Source organism: Equus caballus, chromosome 2 (assembly GCF_041296265.1).
Source record: "Equus caballus isolate H_3958 breed thoroughbred chromosome 2, TB-T2T, whole genome shotgun sequence".
In the NCBI taxonomy this organism is placed as follows: Eukaryota; Metazoa; Chordata; class Mammalia; order Perissodactyla; family Equidae; genus Equus; species Equus caballus.
In genome coordinates, this window is record NC_091685.1 from 37,509,656 (window position 1) to 37,528,190 (window position 18,535).

General features: G+C 49.3%; 1 protein-coding gene across 23 annotated transcripts in view; it reads right to left on the bottom strand.

Annotated features, from left to right (window-relative positions):
• Positions 1–1,902: 1,902 nt before the first annotated feature.
• Positions 1,903–18,535, bottom strand: part of FHAD1 (forkhead associated phosphopeptide binding domain 1) — a 130,630-nt gene continuing 113,997 nt past the window's right edge. For 9 of the 23 annotated variants that reach the window (XM_070252716.1, XM_070252720.1, XM_070252713.1 and 6 more), the window contains 5 exons: positions 17,568–17,692; positions 14,787–14,882; positions 14,148–14,368; positions 13,416–13,581; positions 10,724–11,078 (listed from right to left, as the gene is read on the bottom strand). In XM_070252716.1, coding sequence (XP_070108817.1) covers positions 10,740–11,078; positions 13,416–13,581; positions 14,148–14,368; positions 14,787–14,882; positions 17,568–17,692 — 947 coding nt within the window. In that variant the 3' untranslated portion in view covers positions 10,724–10,739. Of the gene's footprint in view, positions 2,486–6,432; positions 6,487–8,955; positions 9,037–10,723; positions 11,079–13,415; positions 13,725–14,147; positions 14,369–14,786; positions 14,883–17,567; positions 17,693–18,535 lie in introns of those variants that run through there. The other 14 variants (XM_070252745.1, XM_070252752.1, XM_070252746.1 and 11 more) reach the window with 7 other exon arrangements.

Consider the following 18,535-nt stretch of genomic DNA (forward strand, 5'->3'; position numbering starts at 1 on the left):
AAGTGCCCAGCGTGACGCATGGAATCATGAGAAATCATAAATATTCATCATTTTCAGTCACTAAGTTTTGAGTGGTTTGATCCACAGCACAAACAGGTTCACTGACTACAGTGGCTTAAAGAGGGAGGGATTTCTGTGTCTTACAGCACCAGAAGTGTAGAGGCAGGCCGTGTAGGCGCCGTGCAGAGTGCAGGGAGGCCGCCAGGCGCCCTCCCGGGCCCTTCTTGTCTCTCCCCTCCATTGCCCTTGGAGGTAGGCCTCGGCCTCTTGCTTGTTGCCTCGTGACCCCCAAGATGACTGCTTCACTAATTCTGAGCTCCAAGAGTGAAAAAGGAGAGAAGGCAAAGGGACAAGAACAAACAGCTTCCTCCTAGCGAAGACTTGCCTTTTATTCCAGAAGGGAAGATCTCCCCTGGGCCTCGCTTATGTCTCATTGGCCAGAAGTGAACAACGTCACCAGCTGTAGCTGCAAGGGAGGCTGGGAAATCAGGGCATTTAGCTTTCAGCCTACATGGCAGAGGGAGGCGATGACTAAGGGGCTGTGGTATCTGCTGCAGTGTCTCTCTGGGGGACCTGGTTTCTTATCTCTTCTTGTTGCGTATCTACCCCACCCTTCTCTTTCTGAAGACTGGCTTTGTTTCTCCAAAGACAAGGGGGAAAATGGCCACCCCAGCCCTGGGACTGCATCCAGACTCTCTCCACTAAAGACCTGCATGGCATCCTACTTCCAAACACCAAAGACAGAGATGCTGATTGGCCCAGCTTGCATCAGAGGAGAAGCCTGGTTGGCTTGGGTTGGGTTGGGTATCTACTGCTCAGCCAACCAGCTGTGGCCAAGAGAGCAGTGTGAGGTGGGCAAACCTGAATGGACCGGTGCACTCACTGGGAAAAGGGTGTATGGCTGAGGAGGCTCCCAAAACTGTCTAGTTCAGAGACAGATGAGAAATTGCTGCCATGGGTTGTAATGTTGATAGGATAAGAATTAACATGTCCTTTGAAAGACCTAAAATATAGTGGAATCATAGTTACATGATATTTAACTTATGCAAAGTCAAATATACCTGTTCAACCAACAAACAACATATTTTTTCACACAATTTGGCTCCTAAACATGAGCCCATTACTTGAACGGCCGCCTAACCAAGTGATCTTTTCTGCTGCTAGAGAAACACGTGCTGTTTTGGACTTTTGGGATGCAGTACAGTATAATTAATACCAAGTCCTTTATGGAAAATTTCTGGGATTTTCAAGAGTCTTTTCAAGATCACGTGATGCTCACCTTTCTCACTGAGTTTAGATCCTTACCCTGTGTAAGATGTACCTTCAGTGGACTAGCACATAAAGAATTTTTCCTAGTTTTAATCAGTATGAAGAATGCATTTGGTTTTAAAATATCAAAATATTTTTATTGTGACTTTTTAAAAATAAAAAAATAAATGCTATTCATGACTTCTGGCTCTTCCTCCCGTTTCATTTGGTGGTCCTGGCCATGCAAGAAGGGCAGAGAGAGGACAGGTGGATGGAGAGACAACGAAACATGAGAGAAACAGAGGGCACAGCAAGGAAAATAGGGGTCTCTCCAAAGACCATGAACATGAGGTGTGTCCCCCCGGGCAGCGTGTGCTCTTTGGTTACTGGGTACTTCGTCTCTCCTCAGGGCCCGGGACCTGAGCTACTGTGTAGCAGAATGGGCAGTATGAGACGGCGTTAGAAACTTGGGTTTCAGACACAACTCTTGAAATCATTAGCTGTGTGATTTTAGACAGGCCGTTTAACCTCTCTGGGCCTCAGTATCCTCATCTGCAAAATGGGGAACATAATACTATTTACCTCCCAGGGCCTGGGGGAGTGTTAGATGAGACATGTTTTGAAAACTGCAGAGTGCCATATAAATGTTAGTCATTATTATGGAAGTGATAAAACAGATTGTCCTAAATTTATTATAATAACCTCAGACATAAATGGACTATCCGATGGCCCCAAGAGCCCTGAGGTTACCATTCTGCCCCGTGGCCGCATATGTGTCCCAGGTTTCTTAGCTGTGGGTTTCTTGGAGCTCCTTGGAGGGGTGACGTTTGGGTACATCACGACTCAAACGTGGAGCCACATAATTGTATCCACCAGGCCTAGCTGTCTGGGTTTCAAACTTATATTCTTCATATGCCTGAGTATATATACATTCGTGGGTATTTTTAAAAGAACCCGGCTCCCCACACTCCAAAATACAGCATTGTGCAAAATACCAGTCTAGGAAGCAACACAGTAGGGTAACAAGCTTTAAAGTCCTACGAAAGGCTCTTAGTATTTTGACACAGAAGAGTCACACTGACACATGGAGGATCACGTAAGGCCCAGTGGGATGACATTTCTAGTTCTTTCCGCCAGGCTTGGAAAACAGAAGGTTCTGGCTGCATCTGGCGGATGCTTCTCTCTTCAACATCTCTCTTTCTTGGTCCATCTTTGGGGTGGCTTTTCTGACTGCAACCTTCAGTGAGCAAGAGAAACAAATGCACAAACTATAATTGCAGCGAGATCCCAAAATGTTCCACTGGAATGTTTTTAAAAAAATTTTTACGCAAAATGTTTGTTGTAAAAAAATAATTTACATATACACATATACATAGCTATGAGCAAAAAGAAGCTAGAATGGTCCACTATCATCACACTACCCACAGGTCAGACTTAGTCACGCTTTGGTGGACACCCTCCAGATGTACAGATAATGTCTTCCCATTTTATATTGTCATGCTTTTGAGACTGGGAGCTTCTTATGATGGGCATGGTCATTGCAATGGAGCTTTTTTCTCCTGAGCAGCTGTTACTGAACTGAATGTGTCTTATGTCTCTGACATCTTAGGAGGAGAAAATGCAGGATATTCAGGGGGTCTGTCTAAGCCTTTTCTGAGCACTGGCCCCCACCCGCTCCTGGCAGCCAGGTGTGACTTTACTCTTGGTCATAGTGATCGGACGTTTGGCCCGGGCTGGGCTTTTCAGATGATCACTCCCAGGATTTGGGGTTATGGGCTCTGAGATGCTACTCACTCCCTGGGCTGGTCCTTTGAATTGAGGAACTATGAGGTCACCCCTTTATGTCACATGACAGGGAAGAGAGATCAGCAGAGAGAGGTGGAGAGGAGATACAATGTGTGTGTGTGTGTGTGTGGCCGTAAGTGTGATAGTGATGTTTGGGATCTGAAGGCTTACCAGTTCTCTTCTGAGGCAAGACTCTCCTTTAGCCCTTAGTTTTTATGAGGCACCCACTCGTGTATCCTTATGAAAGCCCCTCCCTCTTTCTGAAGAGGTTTCTATTAATTGCAACCCAAGAATCTTACACAGTTCTGTACATACTGTAGACACAGTTGTAACTTGCAAGTTTCTTTCCAACAGGCTTCAACTTGCCAGCTCCACTTCCTGCAAGGTTTCAACTCCAACCATTATGACACATACACCTGGGGGCAGACGGCTGGTGGGTAGTTGAGTTTCAGCTCTGCCTCTGACCACGTGACCCGAGGTTTCCTCATCTGTCAGAGAGGGCCCCAACTACCCATCCAGTCTTCCTTGGGGACAGAGAAGAGACTCTGGGTGGATCTTAATGGAAGGGGCTGTTAAGACCGTCTCTTGAGCTCTTTTCACTTTAAGATGAGTTTGAGAATCACCTCCTGAGACCTGAGCCCGCAGCTGACAGGAGCCTTGAATGTGTTTTAAGCCTCTGCGTACAAAACCATTTCAGGGTGAGAAGGGCTGACATCTCTATGCTAGCCCACAACGTAAATCTTGATCGGAATGCCCAGCGAAAATGAGATCAGACAGCAAACATCGAAAACCTTTCTTCTCTAAACCACTTTTCCTTTATGGTCCTTTTTATTTGATTTTCAATAAAATTGCTGGCTGTGGATGGTTCCCAAATGCCAGTGCCCTGATCCGGTGTGGGAGTTTGTTAACAATGAAGAGTCCCCAGTCCCAGCGTCCCCCTGCCCCCAGGTCTGCCGGGAGCTGGGCTGAGAAGCGCCACAGAGCAAGCTTCGCTCCACTTTTTGCATTGACAAGGGCAGGGGCAGCAGAAGGCAGACAATGGGAATGTCTGATCTGGGAAGAGGAAGAGATGGCAAACGGGAAATGTGAAAAGCCAAGTGTGGGCAGGAAGGGTGGGGGAACCGGGCAGGGTCCACCCTGAACCCAACCGGGGACCACAGGTGAGCCCCACGCATTCAGCTTGGATGTTTGGAACATGCCTCACCCTCAGAATGAAACGGCAGGGGTAGAAGCCAGTCATTTAAGTAGCGACACCCAAATTGGAATTTTGGAAATTCACCGGAAATCAACTCAGGACATGTTAGAGTGGCTGCTTCAGGTAACTGGAAGCATCGGTTCTAGAAAGACCCCAGTCCGTTCCCGTACAACCTCAGGTCTCATTTAAACGTTCCTTCTTTGGGGAGACCTCTCCCGGCCCTTGGACTGGGGGGGGGTCCCTGTGAAATATGCTCCTGAGCTCAGTCCACTGGCCTTTGTCCTCAAAACATTTTGTACAAAGTAATTATTTAATCATTACTTGCATTGACTTTTTTTGAATGGCCCCAGAATGTAAGCCAGAAAGGCACGGAGTTTTGTGTGTTTCTTCATTGATCTAACTCAGCATTTCTCACCCTTTTTTTCCTTATGGTCCCTCCCTGAGGAAGCTTCTTAGACCTTTTTTTCCTAATCGCTTCCACCCCCATGAAATTTTAATATTGTAGACAGCACTCTCTGTATATCTGTGCTTTATACATTAAAAAAAAGAATTTTCACCCTCTTGGGGTGACGCTGCCCCTGTCGAGAATCCACGATTGAACCCCAACACCTGGACAGAAACTGCCACATCGTAGGCTCCCAAGAAATATTTGTGAACGAATGAGGGCGGGACTGTATCTTTTTGTTCACCCTTCCATGCCCAGTGTCTAGCACTCTAAGTGGCCTAGACTAGGTATTCAGTAAATATTTGCTAACTAGAAGATTTTCCTTGTTAGCATACAACTCACAATTATAAAAAACTGTTAGCTGCAGAGGAAAAAAAATCAATGAATGGCATTTTGGAGGACAGAAAAGAAAAATCCACAGGGCCTTAAAAAGAAAGGGGATGCCAGTTCTGAAGCTTGCTAGAAATGGAGACTCTTTTATGAGTGGGCAAGACCGAAGGAGAAGGTTTTACACGTCCTGTCCATTTTAAGGTGGCCATGATGACTCCATCACCCTAAGGACCCAAGGCACGCTATGAGGAAGGAGGTGCCTAAGCCACACTTCGCCAAGGATCCTGGAGGAAACCTTTGTGTACCGAGGAGATCCCAGACACCACACCTCTAAGCTCGGGCTGGAGGGCTGGAGGAACAGGAAGCTCGCTCTTTGCTCTTAGCTGACGCACCATCTGCCCGCATTCTGTTATGCAGAGGAGGCCTGAAATTCCAGGGGCTTCACTTCTCAGAGGTGCACAATGTTCCTGTGACATCCAGGGCCCATCCCAATATCTCCTCTGTCACCTTACATGCCCAGGTGGTCCTCCGACAAAACCTAGCTGGAGGGAGGTTTCTGCCTGCTCCTGCTCAGCCATTTCTTACGGATGAATAAGGGATAAGTCTCCCGCTTATTCACCCTTTGCCGGGCAGCCAAGGTCTCAGATCCAGGGAGATCTGAAGGACGCGCTCTGTCCTCCTAACATCCTGCTCTGGGCAGGATGGGCAGTAGCCACTTTCTGGTCTTAGAACAGGGTGCTGGCTGAGAAGATGCTTCTGTTCTCCAAAACTCTCCCTCACCTAGAATATCTTTGTTTTTTCCAGTGATAATTTTGCTGTCTCAGAATGACTGTGGCCTTTTATCAAACTCGAATATATCTCCTCTCTCTCCTTCAACCAAAATGTGTTTCGCTTTCAAGCTTCCCAAGAGCTCGCCTCTACCTTCTGCAAAGTGAGAACGTGGACTGGGTCAGCTCCAGTTCCAGGCTGAACTGTGAATGGCAATGTTTCAACATGTCTAGGATTTTATAGTCTTGATTCTCGACTCTTGAAAAAAGAGTATTGTAGAGGACGCTGCCTTGAAATTCAAGAGAAATGCCACCTGACACATATCAGGTTTATTTCTCCAACGGTTATTACCTAAAGGAGGGCAAGCAGCACTCACCTGGGTGTCAGAGCTGCACTGAGTTCCAGCTCTCCTACTTAGTCTGTGGCTCTGGACAAATTACTTTAGGTCTCTGAGCCTCAGACGCCTCATATGATAATTGAGGGTGATAACAATACCCACCATGTAGGGGTGTAGTGAAGATTAAAGGAGAGAACGCATGTCAAGTGCTTAGCTCTGTGCCCGGCACTTACTAAATGGTCAACACATAACAGACGTGTTGTTGCTGTCAGCTGGGTTTCCTGCTGACATCCTAAGGCTTTCTCTCTTCCCCTTCCGGCTCACCTGGAAATTTGAGTTCTGCACCTTGTTCTTCACCGTCTCTACAAACACTCGCCTCTTGAATACAGAAAGAATGACAAAATTTAGCTTACGTTCTTCCTTGCCTTTTTGCTAAAGGAAAATGGATTTTTCTCAACTTTCAGATGCTTCCGATTTGCATGGAATGTTGGGCCTTCCTAGGGACAGGGACGAGAATGCAGAAGGGGGCATGGCTTTCAGGCAATGCTACACTGGCCTGCTGAGCCCCTTAGAGATCTCTCTTCTGGATCCTGGAGGAATCCGCGAGGAGGAGGCCAGTCAACAGAGGGACACTATATTCCTCCTGGAGGCAGAGCCTCCCAGGTCAGTGGAAGAAGCTGTAATGTCCACTGGGTTTCCACCCAGTGGCTGAGGCGTGATGAACGCCACGGTGGCTAACCTCCCTCCCAGGGGCTGCAGGGGCCTGTCTGGAAGCTAACATCACCGCAAATGTGGGCTTGCCGTTCCCCTGGGGTTTGATTCCTGCTGCTGACCCCGGTCTCCTCAAGACCCCACACCTTGGGGTCGGTTTGCAGAAGAGCTAGCATCCTCTAGGTGCTGGGGACACAAGAGTGAGAGGGAGCGGGGGCCTCCCTCCCAGACTGACACTCCAGCAGGTGAATGTGCAGGGGCGTCGGGAAGGCGACATGAGAGCCCTGAGCATCCGCTGGGGCCACCAACTTGGAGCCTACAGGGGCCAGGGAGTAAAATAAGTGGGTGAAGTGAGCGGGGTGGGGACGGCAGCGAGCCCATGAGCCCAGTGCCTTTCTAAGGGGCCTGGCAGATGACAGCTTGTGGGAACGTGGGCCTAGTGTCACCAGATCTTCTGAGTTGCCCGGAGAAGCTGGAAATCCAGAGTATTCCATGAAAGTGCCCTATTTTGAAATGTTACTTAAAAAAGTCCCATGAGCCAAATGAAATATATCTGAGGGCTGCCATTTTGCAACACCTGCTCAGAGCCTCCCCTCTTGGCACCTGCTGGTGCTCAGGAAAGCTGTGTTAGTGGGGCTGCTGGATAAAATACAGGCTGCCCACTTCAATGTGAATTTCAGAATGAAAACAAACAATTTTTTAGTGTAAGTGTGTCCCATGCAATATCTGGGACACACTTATGCTAAGTAACTATTTGTTGTTTATTCAAAAGTCAAAGTGACTTGGGCATCCTGTTTTGTCTTTCGCTAAGCCTGGCAACCCTATTGGGCATTCACGGAGGAAGCGAGTGAGGCCGTCTTTTGGGGACAGGGGAGCAGGTGCTTGGCTGTCTCTTCCAGTCTCACAAAAGGATGCTAACTCTCCCCTCAGAGCGACTGTCTGTGAAGGCTCACGGGCCTGTATTTAATTGACAGTTGCCCTCCAGGCATTTTCTGTGGAGGTCTTGAGTCTGCAGCCACTCAGCATTTATCACAGACTCAGCTGAGAGGAACTCAGCCCGGAAGACAGTCACCTTGTGAATTCCCAGGTATGATAAAGCAGTGGTTTTAAACCACCCCCCCACCCCGCCCTTTTTTTGCAGCAGAAGCCTTTACTGGAGCAAAATCTCATGAACTTGGTGTATAAAACAGATAATGGACAGCTTCTCTGGTGGAAGCGAGGTGTGTATGTGTGTGCGTGTGGGATGCTGAGAGTCATAACCTTCCACGGCGCTCAAGGGCTCCAAGGAACCCCAGTTTGAACATTGCTCCAAAATATCTTCCTGGGTTAAGTCCAATCGGTGGACAGCTGAGCACTGAAGGGCAGCCCGGCACCTGCACACCTGCTTTTCCTGAACTTTCCTGAACTCACTGGGAGGTGATGACAGCAGTCTGTCTCAGGAGCTTTTCTCAGACATGGCCCAGCCAACACTGCATTTCTATTCTTAGAGATGCTGTCCATTATATCACACAGTGTCCTCTCTAGGGGAAAATCCCGTGTCATCTTTATTTTATGATCACTTCTGAGCATCACATCTGTCGTATTTCGTGGACTGTGAACTCTGGACCAGATGGGGTTTTCATTTCCCACTGGCCGCCAGAGAGCCCGTAATCAAACGCGGCTCCCCCTAGGCAGGTGAGCAGGTTGTTACAATTGGCACTTTCACCCTCATTCTTGGCTCCATTTTGTAGCCACTTGCCCCTCTTCTTTCACCCACTTACTTCATTCTTAGGACAGAGGATTCCTGGGACTCCCCACACCCCACTTCTTCATCTTCTTCTTATGAAGACTCGTCTCCAAGACCCAAAGCATTTAGAGCCCAGGATGGCTGCTCCATCAGCCAAACCACACCCGCGCTTCCCTCTGCCTCCTCTCCCCTCCATACGCTGGGTGGGATGCCTGCTGGTCTCTTAGGTCATTCGTCCAGACGGCAGGCAGGGGCGGGGCAGGGGCTCAGGTGGGGAAAGGGAAGGGCGTGGAGGTGTGTGGCTGGTCCTTGGCAGCACACACTGGCATTTACACTCCGTAAGGTCCTACCCTTTGAAAATACTATAGCTACTTTGTGTTTGGCTGCAAGACCAGGAAACCTCTCCATACCTGCCTCTCTTTCTCTTTGAAGGAACAGTTGCAAGGTGTTGATTCTTTTGCATTTCTCTGTTCGTGATCCTCTAAACGTTCCTGAGTGAAAATAGCAGGTGAGCAAGACAGCATTTAGTGTGTCCGTGCCTGTTCCATTCTGGGACACCTCTGAGGTTTCTAGGTGATGTTGGGATCCACCGGAGTTGGTGGGCAGAGAATGGGGGCAGCTGAGGGTCTTCTTCAGCCTCGTCTACCCTATCCGTGTGCTGCACCGCCCTCACCACACTTTACTTCTTCACCTTCGTGTGATGGATGGGTACCAACCCCTCCATCCCATTCTCATGCTACACAGCATCTGCCAATTCTACTCCTCGGTCAAAAACACACAAGCGGCACTGAGGAAACCAGAGTCTTGAGAATACCTGGGCCCAAGAGAAGTTTGGAAAAATGTGATTTAAATAGAATAAATAGATGATGGTAGAAGGACATGTAACAAGTGGTCCTGTGTGCTAAGGGTTCTGTATACATGCTTTCATTGACTCGAACGCTATGAGTTAGGGGCCACTTTTATTCTCATCTTAAAGGTGAGGGATCTGAGCTAACAAAGCAGAGAGAAGTTTAGGGGCTCCAGCCCGGCTGAGACCACCCGGCAAAGCTGTGGCCACGCCCCTTGGCCAGGATTTGATTGGCAGGCCAGCTGAGCGGCTTCCCTGCCAGGAGCAGCCGTGCCTGGGCCTTTCTTTCTCACGCTGCAAGCCCGAGACAGGGCTAAGGAGGGCTTGCGTGCTGCTCAAATGACAACTTCTGTGCAGTTAAAAATTTCCTATTGAAAATTCCAGCCTTAACCCATTCACAAAAGTATCTGGGCCCTTCTTGGCTGTAGGCTCAGCTGTATTCACCAAAGAGAAAAGCGAGCTTCACAAAAGAGCTGTGGGCTCTGGGAGGACCCGGGCTAGTGTGGCGGGGTTTGCTGAGCCGTCAGCAGGCAGGGAGCTCTGAAAGACATGCACGCCTCGCCTCCATCCGTCGGAGCCTTTTCTCTCCCCAAGTCACCGAGCTTGCTGTGGGGCCGGGCACTGCGCGTCACTTAACCGTCCCGCTGCCCCGTGAACTGGAGCCTGTTGTTACCATTTTTGGTTGTTTTTGTTGAGGGATCTGAGAAACAGAGGTCAAGCCACTACTCAGGGTCACTCAGGGGCAGAGGTGGGGCTCAAACCCTATTTGTTTGACTCCAAAGTCCGCCTTCAAACTCTGAGAGACACGGCCGCCTTATCTAGGCATGTGGGAGTGGACTGGGCCATTGTCACTCTGTCACGTGGAGGGAGCCACGGATCTCGGGCATTCCAGAGTCAGGAGGCCGATGACCACAAGGTTCTCTGGGAATGCCCAGTACTGAGGTTTTCCCAGCATTTCATAGCGAATCTCATTCTCACAGCCAAAGATATTAGTATGGAAGTATGACTTTTGATTCTAGAAAGTTCTGCTTGGTGAAAAGATGTTCAAACATTAAAACTACAAACCACATTTTTTGGGGGGGGGCTGGTTCTGAAGCTCAAGGTGAGTAATTTCATTTCCTAGTGCTTCAACCATCCCATCTCCATGAACGGGTGAAATTTCATACAGGAGACTGAAAAAATTAAGGCATCGTGAGAAACCAGTAGGCGTAAAACTTAAAACAGAGAGGAATTCTATTTCTCTTTAACTTCCATTTAAAGCATGAATATATACTCCCCGGAAGGAACTGATGCCAGGATGGATGTATACAAGTTCCTTTTAGAATCCACCAGAACTTTAAAATTTATTTATTTTTTTCCTGATAAACAGAAATTTCTGACAACATTAATAACAAGCCTTAAATGTGAAGCCGAGCCCTGGAAGGAAAACCCCAGGGGCCCTGGTGAGTGAAGGATGAGGGGGACGCCCTGGAAAGGGAGGTGCAGAGAGGAAGGGGCGTGGAAAAGTGAATGCAGGCTGGGAAGGGCAGCCGGGCGGGGTGGGATCCTGTTTCTGCTGCTGAGTAGCCAGGTGACGTGACCCTCTGGAAACCTCAGTTTCCCCATCTCTCGAATGGGCTGACATTCACCAGCATTCCTTGTGGGGTTGATGGGAGAGATGAAGTGCGTGCGGTGTGGAGCAGGTGCCTGCCATTCAGTAAGGGCTCAATAAACAACGCCATCAGCATTGCCACGATTGTGGCTACAGTTCTTACAAACCTTTCCCGAAATCGTGAGTTCCATGAATTTGAAGGTTCCCAGCTCTAGCTCTTCTGGGGACCCCAACACAGGTTCAATTTGGCCATTTCGGATCCTTCTCGGCTGAAGGATGTCTAGTGCCAGACAGGCTGGCACGGCCCTTGCATTGTGCGTGAATGAGGCAGCCCATGAATAATGCATATGAAGCTGATTATGTAAATCCTCAGGTTTTCTTACATCTTTTTAGCCAGCTCATGACAATGGCCTTCTTTTGGGCCCTTTACTGTCCCATTCTGAGGTCTGGTGTCTCTGCTTTGGGGTCTGGCCTGCCAAGCCTGGGAGGGGGGGCGCCTTGGAGAGGGGGGAGCTCTCCGGAGGGCACATCAAAGGAAGAGTCAGAGCTCTGTCGGTGGCCCAGCTCTCCCTGGCACTGCCTCATGTGAAAGGAAACCGTCCTTTGCCCGCAGCAGCCCCATGACACGCAGACTGAGGCCTGTGATGTTTAATTCAGAGCGGGAAAGCTAGAAACGCTGCCACATCCGGGGCTCCCTCAGAGCAGGACGGCCACTTTCATTTAAGGGGCTCCCAGCCAAGGAGCCTCTGTTGGGCAGATTTGCAGGGGGGAGGGCAGGCTTCTGCAAGGAGCTCATTGAGCAGCGCCTCCTGGTTGGGGAGGAGGGCTCCCTTCTATGACCTTCTATGGCTCGGCCTCCTTAGAGCTCATGTAGGCGATGCACACACACACACACGTGCAAATATGACATACACACACAAGCATGCACACACAAATACACAACCCCAAATCAGGAAAACTAACAATTACAAGGAGGAGACTGGGTGCACCCAGCAGAGAGCGCAGGAACTAGGGTCAGAGAGATCTGCGGCCAGGTCTAGGATCTACTTTCCAGCTCCTCTGTGAACGTGGGCAAGTCTCTGAACTCTTGGAGGCTCAGATTCCTCCTCTGTAAAGTGGAGGTTCTAGTACCCCCTAGGCGGGGCTGTCGGAGGCGTTAATAAAACCGATCATGGCTGCCAAGCGAGAGAGGAGCCCAGTGCCTGTTGGTGGTCTTGAGGAGGTGGGGGCAATTTTCCTTGTTTGCCTCATTCTCGCCTTGAGATCTCTCTACCTTAGGCAAGAGTTAGGACAAGGGGGAGTCTGGTTCTATTTGGAAGTCACTGTTCCAGTGCCCAGCAGAGAGCAAGCGAAGGATACTGCACTGTATTCAATGCTCACAACCCTGCAAGGCGGGGTCTGTTAGCTCCCACTTACTGACGAGGAATGCAAGGCTCAGAGAGGGGAAGAGATTTGCACAAGGTCACACCGTTAATAAGTGGGGGGATTTGAACCCAGGACTGACTGACCCCTGAGCCATGTGACAGATGAGACATCAGGGTCGGGGGGGAGGTGGCTTCTTTTGGCTGGGTTACCAGCCTGCGTCTCAGTCTTGGTTTCTCAAGCCAATGCTACTACCAACTTCATGCCAGGAGGCAAATCTTTCATTCGTGCCCTTCCTCTGTGGTTCCCACAGCCCGAGATGCACACCTGTCCATCCCTTTGGTGGACAAACTCCAATTCTCCTTTGCAACTCAGTGCAGGTGTCATGACTTGGAAAGCCTTCCCTGAATGTTCCAGGCAGGGCTGATGCCTCCCCCCCCCCCCCACCCCCCCCGCAATCACAAAGTCCTGAGGACTCTTTAGACAGAGCCCTTACCCCAGGAAATCAGCCCGAAGTCAGCTCTTTACATGTTTGTTCTGCACTATAGCATATACTCTTCAAGGACATCCGTCCACCCCCCTCCACCTGTCCATCCATTGATCCAGCGTCCACCTGTCAGTCCATTGATCCAGTGTCCATCTGTCCATCCGTCCACCCATCAACCTGTCCGTCAATCCATCCATCCATCCATCCATCTATTCACCAAATATTTACTGAGTGTCTACTATGTTCTGGGCACTCAAAATAGTGAACCCAATTTTCTATTCTCGGAGAGCTTATTCATCTATGTATCCCCAGGACCTGGCAGAACAATAAAAAATAATAGCCACCATTTAAAAAACTACAGGGAGTCTCCGAGAGGTTATGAAACATGCCTGAGATCACACAGTAAGTGGCAGAGCTAGGATTTAAACCGAGGTCTGTCTGATGCTAAAGCTCCTCTGCCATCTTCCTTTGCATCAGTAAACATGTTCTGTGCCACCTGGATCCCCCGGAACCTGACTTTGCCATTTCTGAAGGGAGCCGAGGGGCAGCCTCAGAGCTGCTGCTCCGAGCCGGGACCTCTCACCTTCTGCTGCCTGATGGCCTTGTTGAGCCTCTTCTCCTCGTGCAGCTGGTGCTCCATGCGCTCCAGGGCCTCCTTCAGCAGCGCCTTTTCCTCCACTTCTTTGTGGATGTTGTCCTCCAGCTTTGCCACCTGTGACTGGTACATCTGAACGGACACTTTGCTCTGCCTGAGCGTGCGGGAGAGACAAAGTCTCTTTCCCCCTCATCTTTCTCACGCACCAGCAATGTCTCGACCTGGGAGGGTCTCAAAATACTTCCACATACGGCTAACTCAGTGGTTTCATTATAAGCGGGAGAGAATGACAAAGATCTGGGGAGTCCGGGGCAGAATAAATAGTGAATCAGCTGAGTAAGTGGAGCAGGAGGTTGGCAAAGGACATGCTACCAGCCCCCCATTTCCCAGAGAGGGCAGGGGGAACTGCGACCACTGAAAAGATGATGGAACTGTCCACAGTACACAAATGGTGACACAACGTCAAAATTCCTAACGGTGCAGCTTATTCATGAAGAGGGTGGAGAATGGAGAAAGCTGACCCCTTCAGAGGCTGCTTTCCCACGAGAGACGTGTCTTTATCAGGCCCTAGTCACCGTCCGGCCCCCCCGCCCCAATATTTTAGTTATTCCACACCGGGGCCTTCCGTCCTCCTGTCCTGGACCTTGGGGTCTGCTGCTGCCCTGAGGTGCAGCTGGGAGAATGGAGACCTGGGCCTTTCCGCGGGGACATGGGCGGTACCTGAGCTGTTCGATGTCTTTTTCGTATCCTCGCAGAAGCTCCTCTTTTCTCTCCAGCCGGTTCTTGAGTTGCGTGATCTTATCAAACACGAGATCGAGGTCCCTTTGTCGAAGCTGGTTGACTTTCTCCCTCTCTTTTGGGGAGAGGTGCTTCATGGACACGTGACCTGACATATCTTTGATGTTCATCAGACTCCCGAGCGTCTTGCTCATATCCATGTACTGCAAGGAAAGCGTTTGCAGATAAGAGGCAAGGCCGAGACCACTGGTGACTGCTTTAAGGAGGAAACGTCTAATTCTGTTCGTTCATTCTCTGCCGTTGCAGAGAACACACACACGCCTTGGCAATGAGTGCAGCTGGGGCTCTTTGTACGACTTTCAATTTCCCTGCATCCATTTGCCCTATGCCTCTTTGAGAAGCAGGGGAAAAAATAACAACAGATATAAACATTCGTTCTAACTACCTGGTTTCTCAAGGAATTCAGCTAGGCAATTCCCGACCCACGCTGGGATAGTAGAGGGGTCTTGCAGAGATGTTATAACAACTGTGTGTGGAAGGCTGATGTTTAAACTACCCGGGGTTAACACTGACTGCGGGGCCAGGCTCGGACGGAAGGGGATGGATGCTGTAGGCACATACCAGCTTTTCACTGAGATCTAAAGCCTCAGCCACCTCCATTTTCTCTGCCTTCTCGGTGGTCAGGATGGACCCTGAGTTGGAAGGGCCATTTTGAGGCTGAAATAGAAGAGAAACAAAAAGTCGGCGTTCCATTATGAATTTTGACATCCAGAAGTTAAAACGCTGTGTGGTTACCAACGGGTGACTTGAGACGGTTGACTTTCATCTCAGTTCCTGACCCTCCAGTCTGATTCCTTTGTCAGCTGCTTTCTTATATCTGTGTTCCTATCATTCAGAGCACGACTCTCTTTGAAATGACACATTGCTTGTCCCATTCTTTGGTCACTGTCTGTCTTCCCTGTCGACCAGCGGTTCTCAACCGGGGGTGACTTTTGTCTCCCCTCCCACCCCAGACATTTGGCGATGCCTGGACACATTTTTGGTTGTTACAAACGGGGCCGAGGAGTGCTACCGGCACTAGCGGTAGAGGGCGAGGGTGCTGCTAACCATCCCACAGCACACAGGACAGTCCCCCAAACAAAGAGTCACCTGGCCCCAAATATCTGTAGCACTGAGGTCGAGAAACCCTGGTCTATATGACAAACTTCAAAAAAACAGGACTGTGCTGCTTTTGCTCATTATCCCATTTCTTGTGCCCAGCATGGCACCTGGCACAGAGTGGCACATAGTGGGCATGTTTGTTGAATGAATGAATGAAGGTTAATAGCAAATAGCCCCCCCCCCTTTTATTAAAGGAATCTCACTTTTATGCAGTGGAAGCTATACCCTCACAAAATTGGGCCAAACCTTCTCCTAGTGCTGGAAGCTGGGGAGTGGGCTGGGGACTTCAGACCCATCTCAGAGACAATGCAGGCTGATATTTACAGCTGTGCATTCACAAAGACCCTAATCAGCCAGCTGGATGCTGGGAGTCCCAATTGACTGTGTGGAAAAGCCACCAGAATGATCAGGGAGTGTGAAGGAGCACAAATAACCGTAATAAATCTCCTTAGAAAACGAAATTGGGTTTTAAGTGCTTGCTATGAGCACCCCATAGCATTTGCTGGCACCACGCTACGAATCTCTGAGATTGAAGAAGCCCCAACTCTAAAAACACAAAGGCCCCAAAAGTAGCTGTGATAGATAAAGGTGGACATATTTATTTATAACGATAGAGATGACGATAAAGAGGGTATTTGAAGGCGACAATATGCTGGGTGGATCTGTTGCAAAAAGAACCTGAAATGCTGCTCTGTATCTCTGCACCCTTCTCCAGAGGCCCCCTCTTTTCCTGAAGGAGGGTCACCTAAAGAAGAGTCTGGGCCACAGGGGTCAACCACACAGTCCCACCCCCTCCTCTGCAGACCAGCAGGATGCTAGAGACAGACAGGCAGGGACACGGTCCTGGCTCCGTCGTTCATGGTTCTGTGACCTTGAATGAGGCACTTGCCCTCCTGAAGCCTTAAGTTTCCTCATCTGTAAAATGGGGATAACAGTGACTATGGCACAAGGCTGCTGCGAGGATGGAACGAGAGGATGCGTGCAGAGGCTTAGCTCCACGCCTGGCGCACAGCGCGCACTTCACAGCTGTCACCTAGCCTTCCTCCTGCTCCTTCTCCTCTTTAGTTTTAGTGACTGCCAACCTTGGAGGATGGAGATCTTCTGAGAGAGGTGGGAGGTTTCCTGCTCTTTGCTGTGGGTGGTGGGATCAGGGGTCGTGGCTAAGGAGAAGGCAAACCCTGGAAGCAGGGTCAGGGTTTGGGAGCCAGCCGAGCTCCCCACCTGGAGATTGTCCTTCCTCCCTGAAGCTTGGAGAACGAGGGTTTGATTTTATCAAGGAACCAACACATTTCTGAAGATGCATATCTCTGGCAAATGTCTAGAGAAATTCTTGGAGAGAATGTTGGTACAGATAGGAGGACTTTGCTATTTCTTCTAAAAGCCTGTGTATGGTTTAGATCCAGCTGCGGCAGCAAGCCCTGCCCAGGGGATCCTGTGACTGACGCTGACCTGAGCTGTCCATTGTCCTGTGGACAATCAATCAGCACCCAATCAAACATCCATATGGGGTACAGGGCACCTTCAACTTAACAGGCAATCAACTTACTTCGGAAAGTTCTGGCAAATAAAACTATGCTCCTTAAAAAAGGAAGATTTTCTTGAATAATACTATTTAAGAATACTTAATAAAAATGACAGCTATTATTTAAGGGTTCACTGGGAGCTAGGCACTGGGACAAGCGCTTTACATAATTATCTTCTTTCATATTTTCATCATCATTTTATAGCTAGGAAACGAAGCTGCAGAAAGGTTCACGGCCTTGCCCAAGGTCACGCAGCTCACAGAGCAAGGATTCCGACACAGGTCCCTCTGACTCTAGAAGTTGTGTCCTCTGACTAATGGCTCCCTTCTGCGACCCTTATGTGTTCATGTTTTTCAGTTTACAGCAAAATGCAAATATTAGGCAAACTCATGGCATAATGTTATAAATCAGCCTGCTGAATATTTTCTGCAGAACACAACACGTGGTGTGAGAAGGAGGGCCCACCAGAGACTGACCCGGCCCAATGTCAATGCAATGACATGTCGTGCTGTGCGGAAATGGAAGGCTTTCTCTTCAAACATGGGACCACTGGTACACAAGGCACTGATCAGTTGGTACAGATGTTAGCCCATCACGGGGACCTGGCCCCGAACCACTGATATGCACGGCCGTGCCAGGGCACACGGCTAGCGTCTTCCCTCATGCCCACCCTCTCCCCACACATCAGTCACTGCAGAGACAAACTGTCTTTGGTTACCGCTCGGATCTCTATTTTTGAGAGAGTTGGCAAATCAGATTTTGCATCCAATATTTTCTGGACATTTTTTTCCATCCTGAGAGCCTGTAAGTCTAGAAATGGTTCATTCAGGTGGTCTTTACGATCTACAAAAGAAATAATTGACGCTCAAAAGAAAGGCTCAGGAAGAAGTTATTGCACATAATAATCACAGCTGCTATTTACTGGACACTTACCGGGCCAGTACTAACCATCACCACCCTCCCTTGGCAGGTGAGGAATCTGAGGCCCAGAGAGGTTAAACGACTTGCCCAAGGTCACACAGCTAATATGAGGCTGCAGCCTCACAGGAACGGATGGAAGGAGGGGGGAACTTGAACCCAAGAGGATGGAACTTGAACCCTGGCTTCTGGGTCCTAGGCCAGTGCTCCACCCAGCAGTAAGCTCGGTATCTTAAGAGCCCTATCCCCTCTAAACAGGGTATTCTAGAAGGTTCCCCAGTGTTGATCCTTGCACAGTGTTAGTCCATGACAAAGTTTCCACTGGGCCACAGTGAAATAAGAAAAAGGACAGGGGGCTGGCCCCATGGCGGGTGGTTAAGTTCGAGAGCTTCGCTTCAGCGGCCCAGGGTTTCCCCAGTTCGAATCCTGGGCATGGACACGGCACCGCTCATTAAGCCATGCTGAGGCGGCATCCCACATGACACAACTAGAAGGACCCACAACTATAATATACAACTATGTACTGGGGGTATTTGGGGAGGAAAAAAAAGATTGGCAACAGATGTTAGCTCAGGGCCAGTCTTAAAAAAAAGAAAAAAGGACAATGTAGTGAGTTTTTCAGGAAGTCCTATTTATTTAATAACAAGGCCTCCCCTTGACTCTGAGATCATGTCAGTCCATCTTTTTTCTATTACAATGTCCTCTTGGTTATGAAATGATGGGGCTAGAAGATAGTGGTCCTGGCAAATTGGTCAGTCCCTAAGTGAA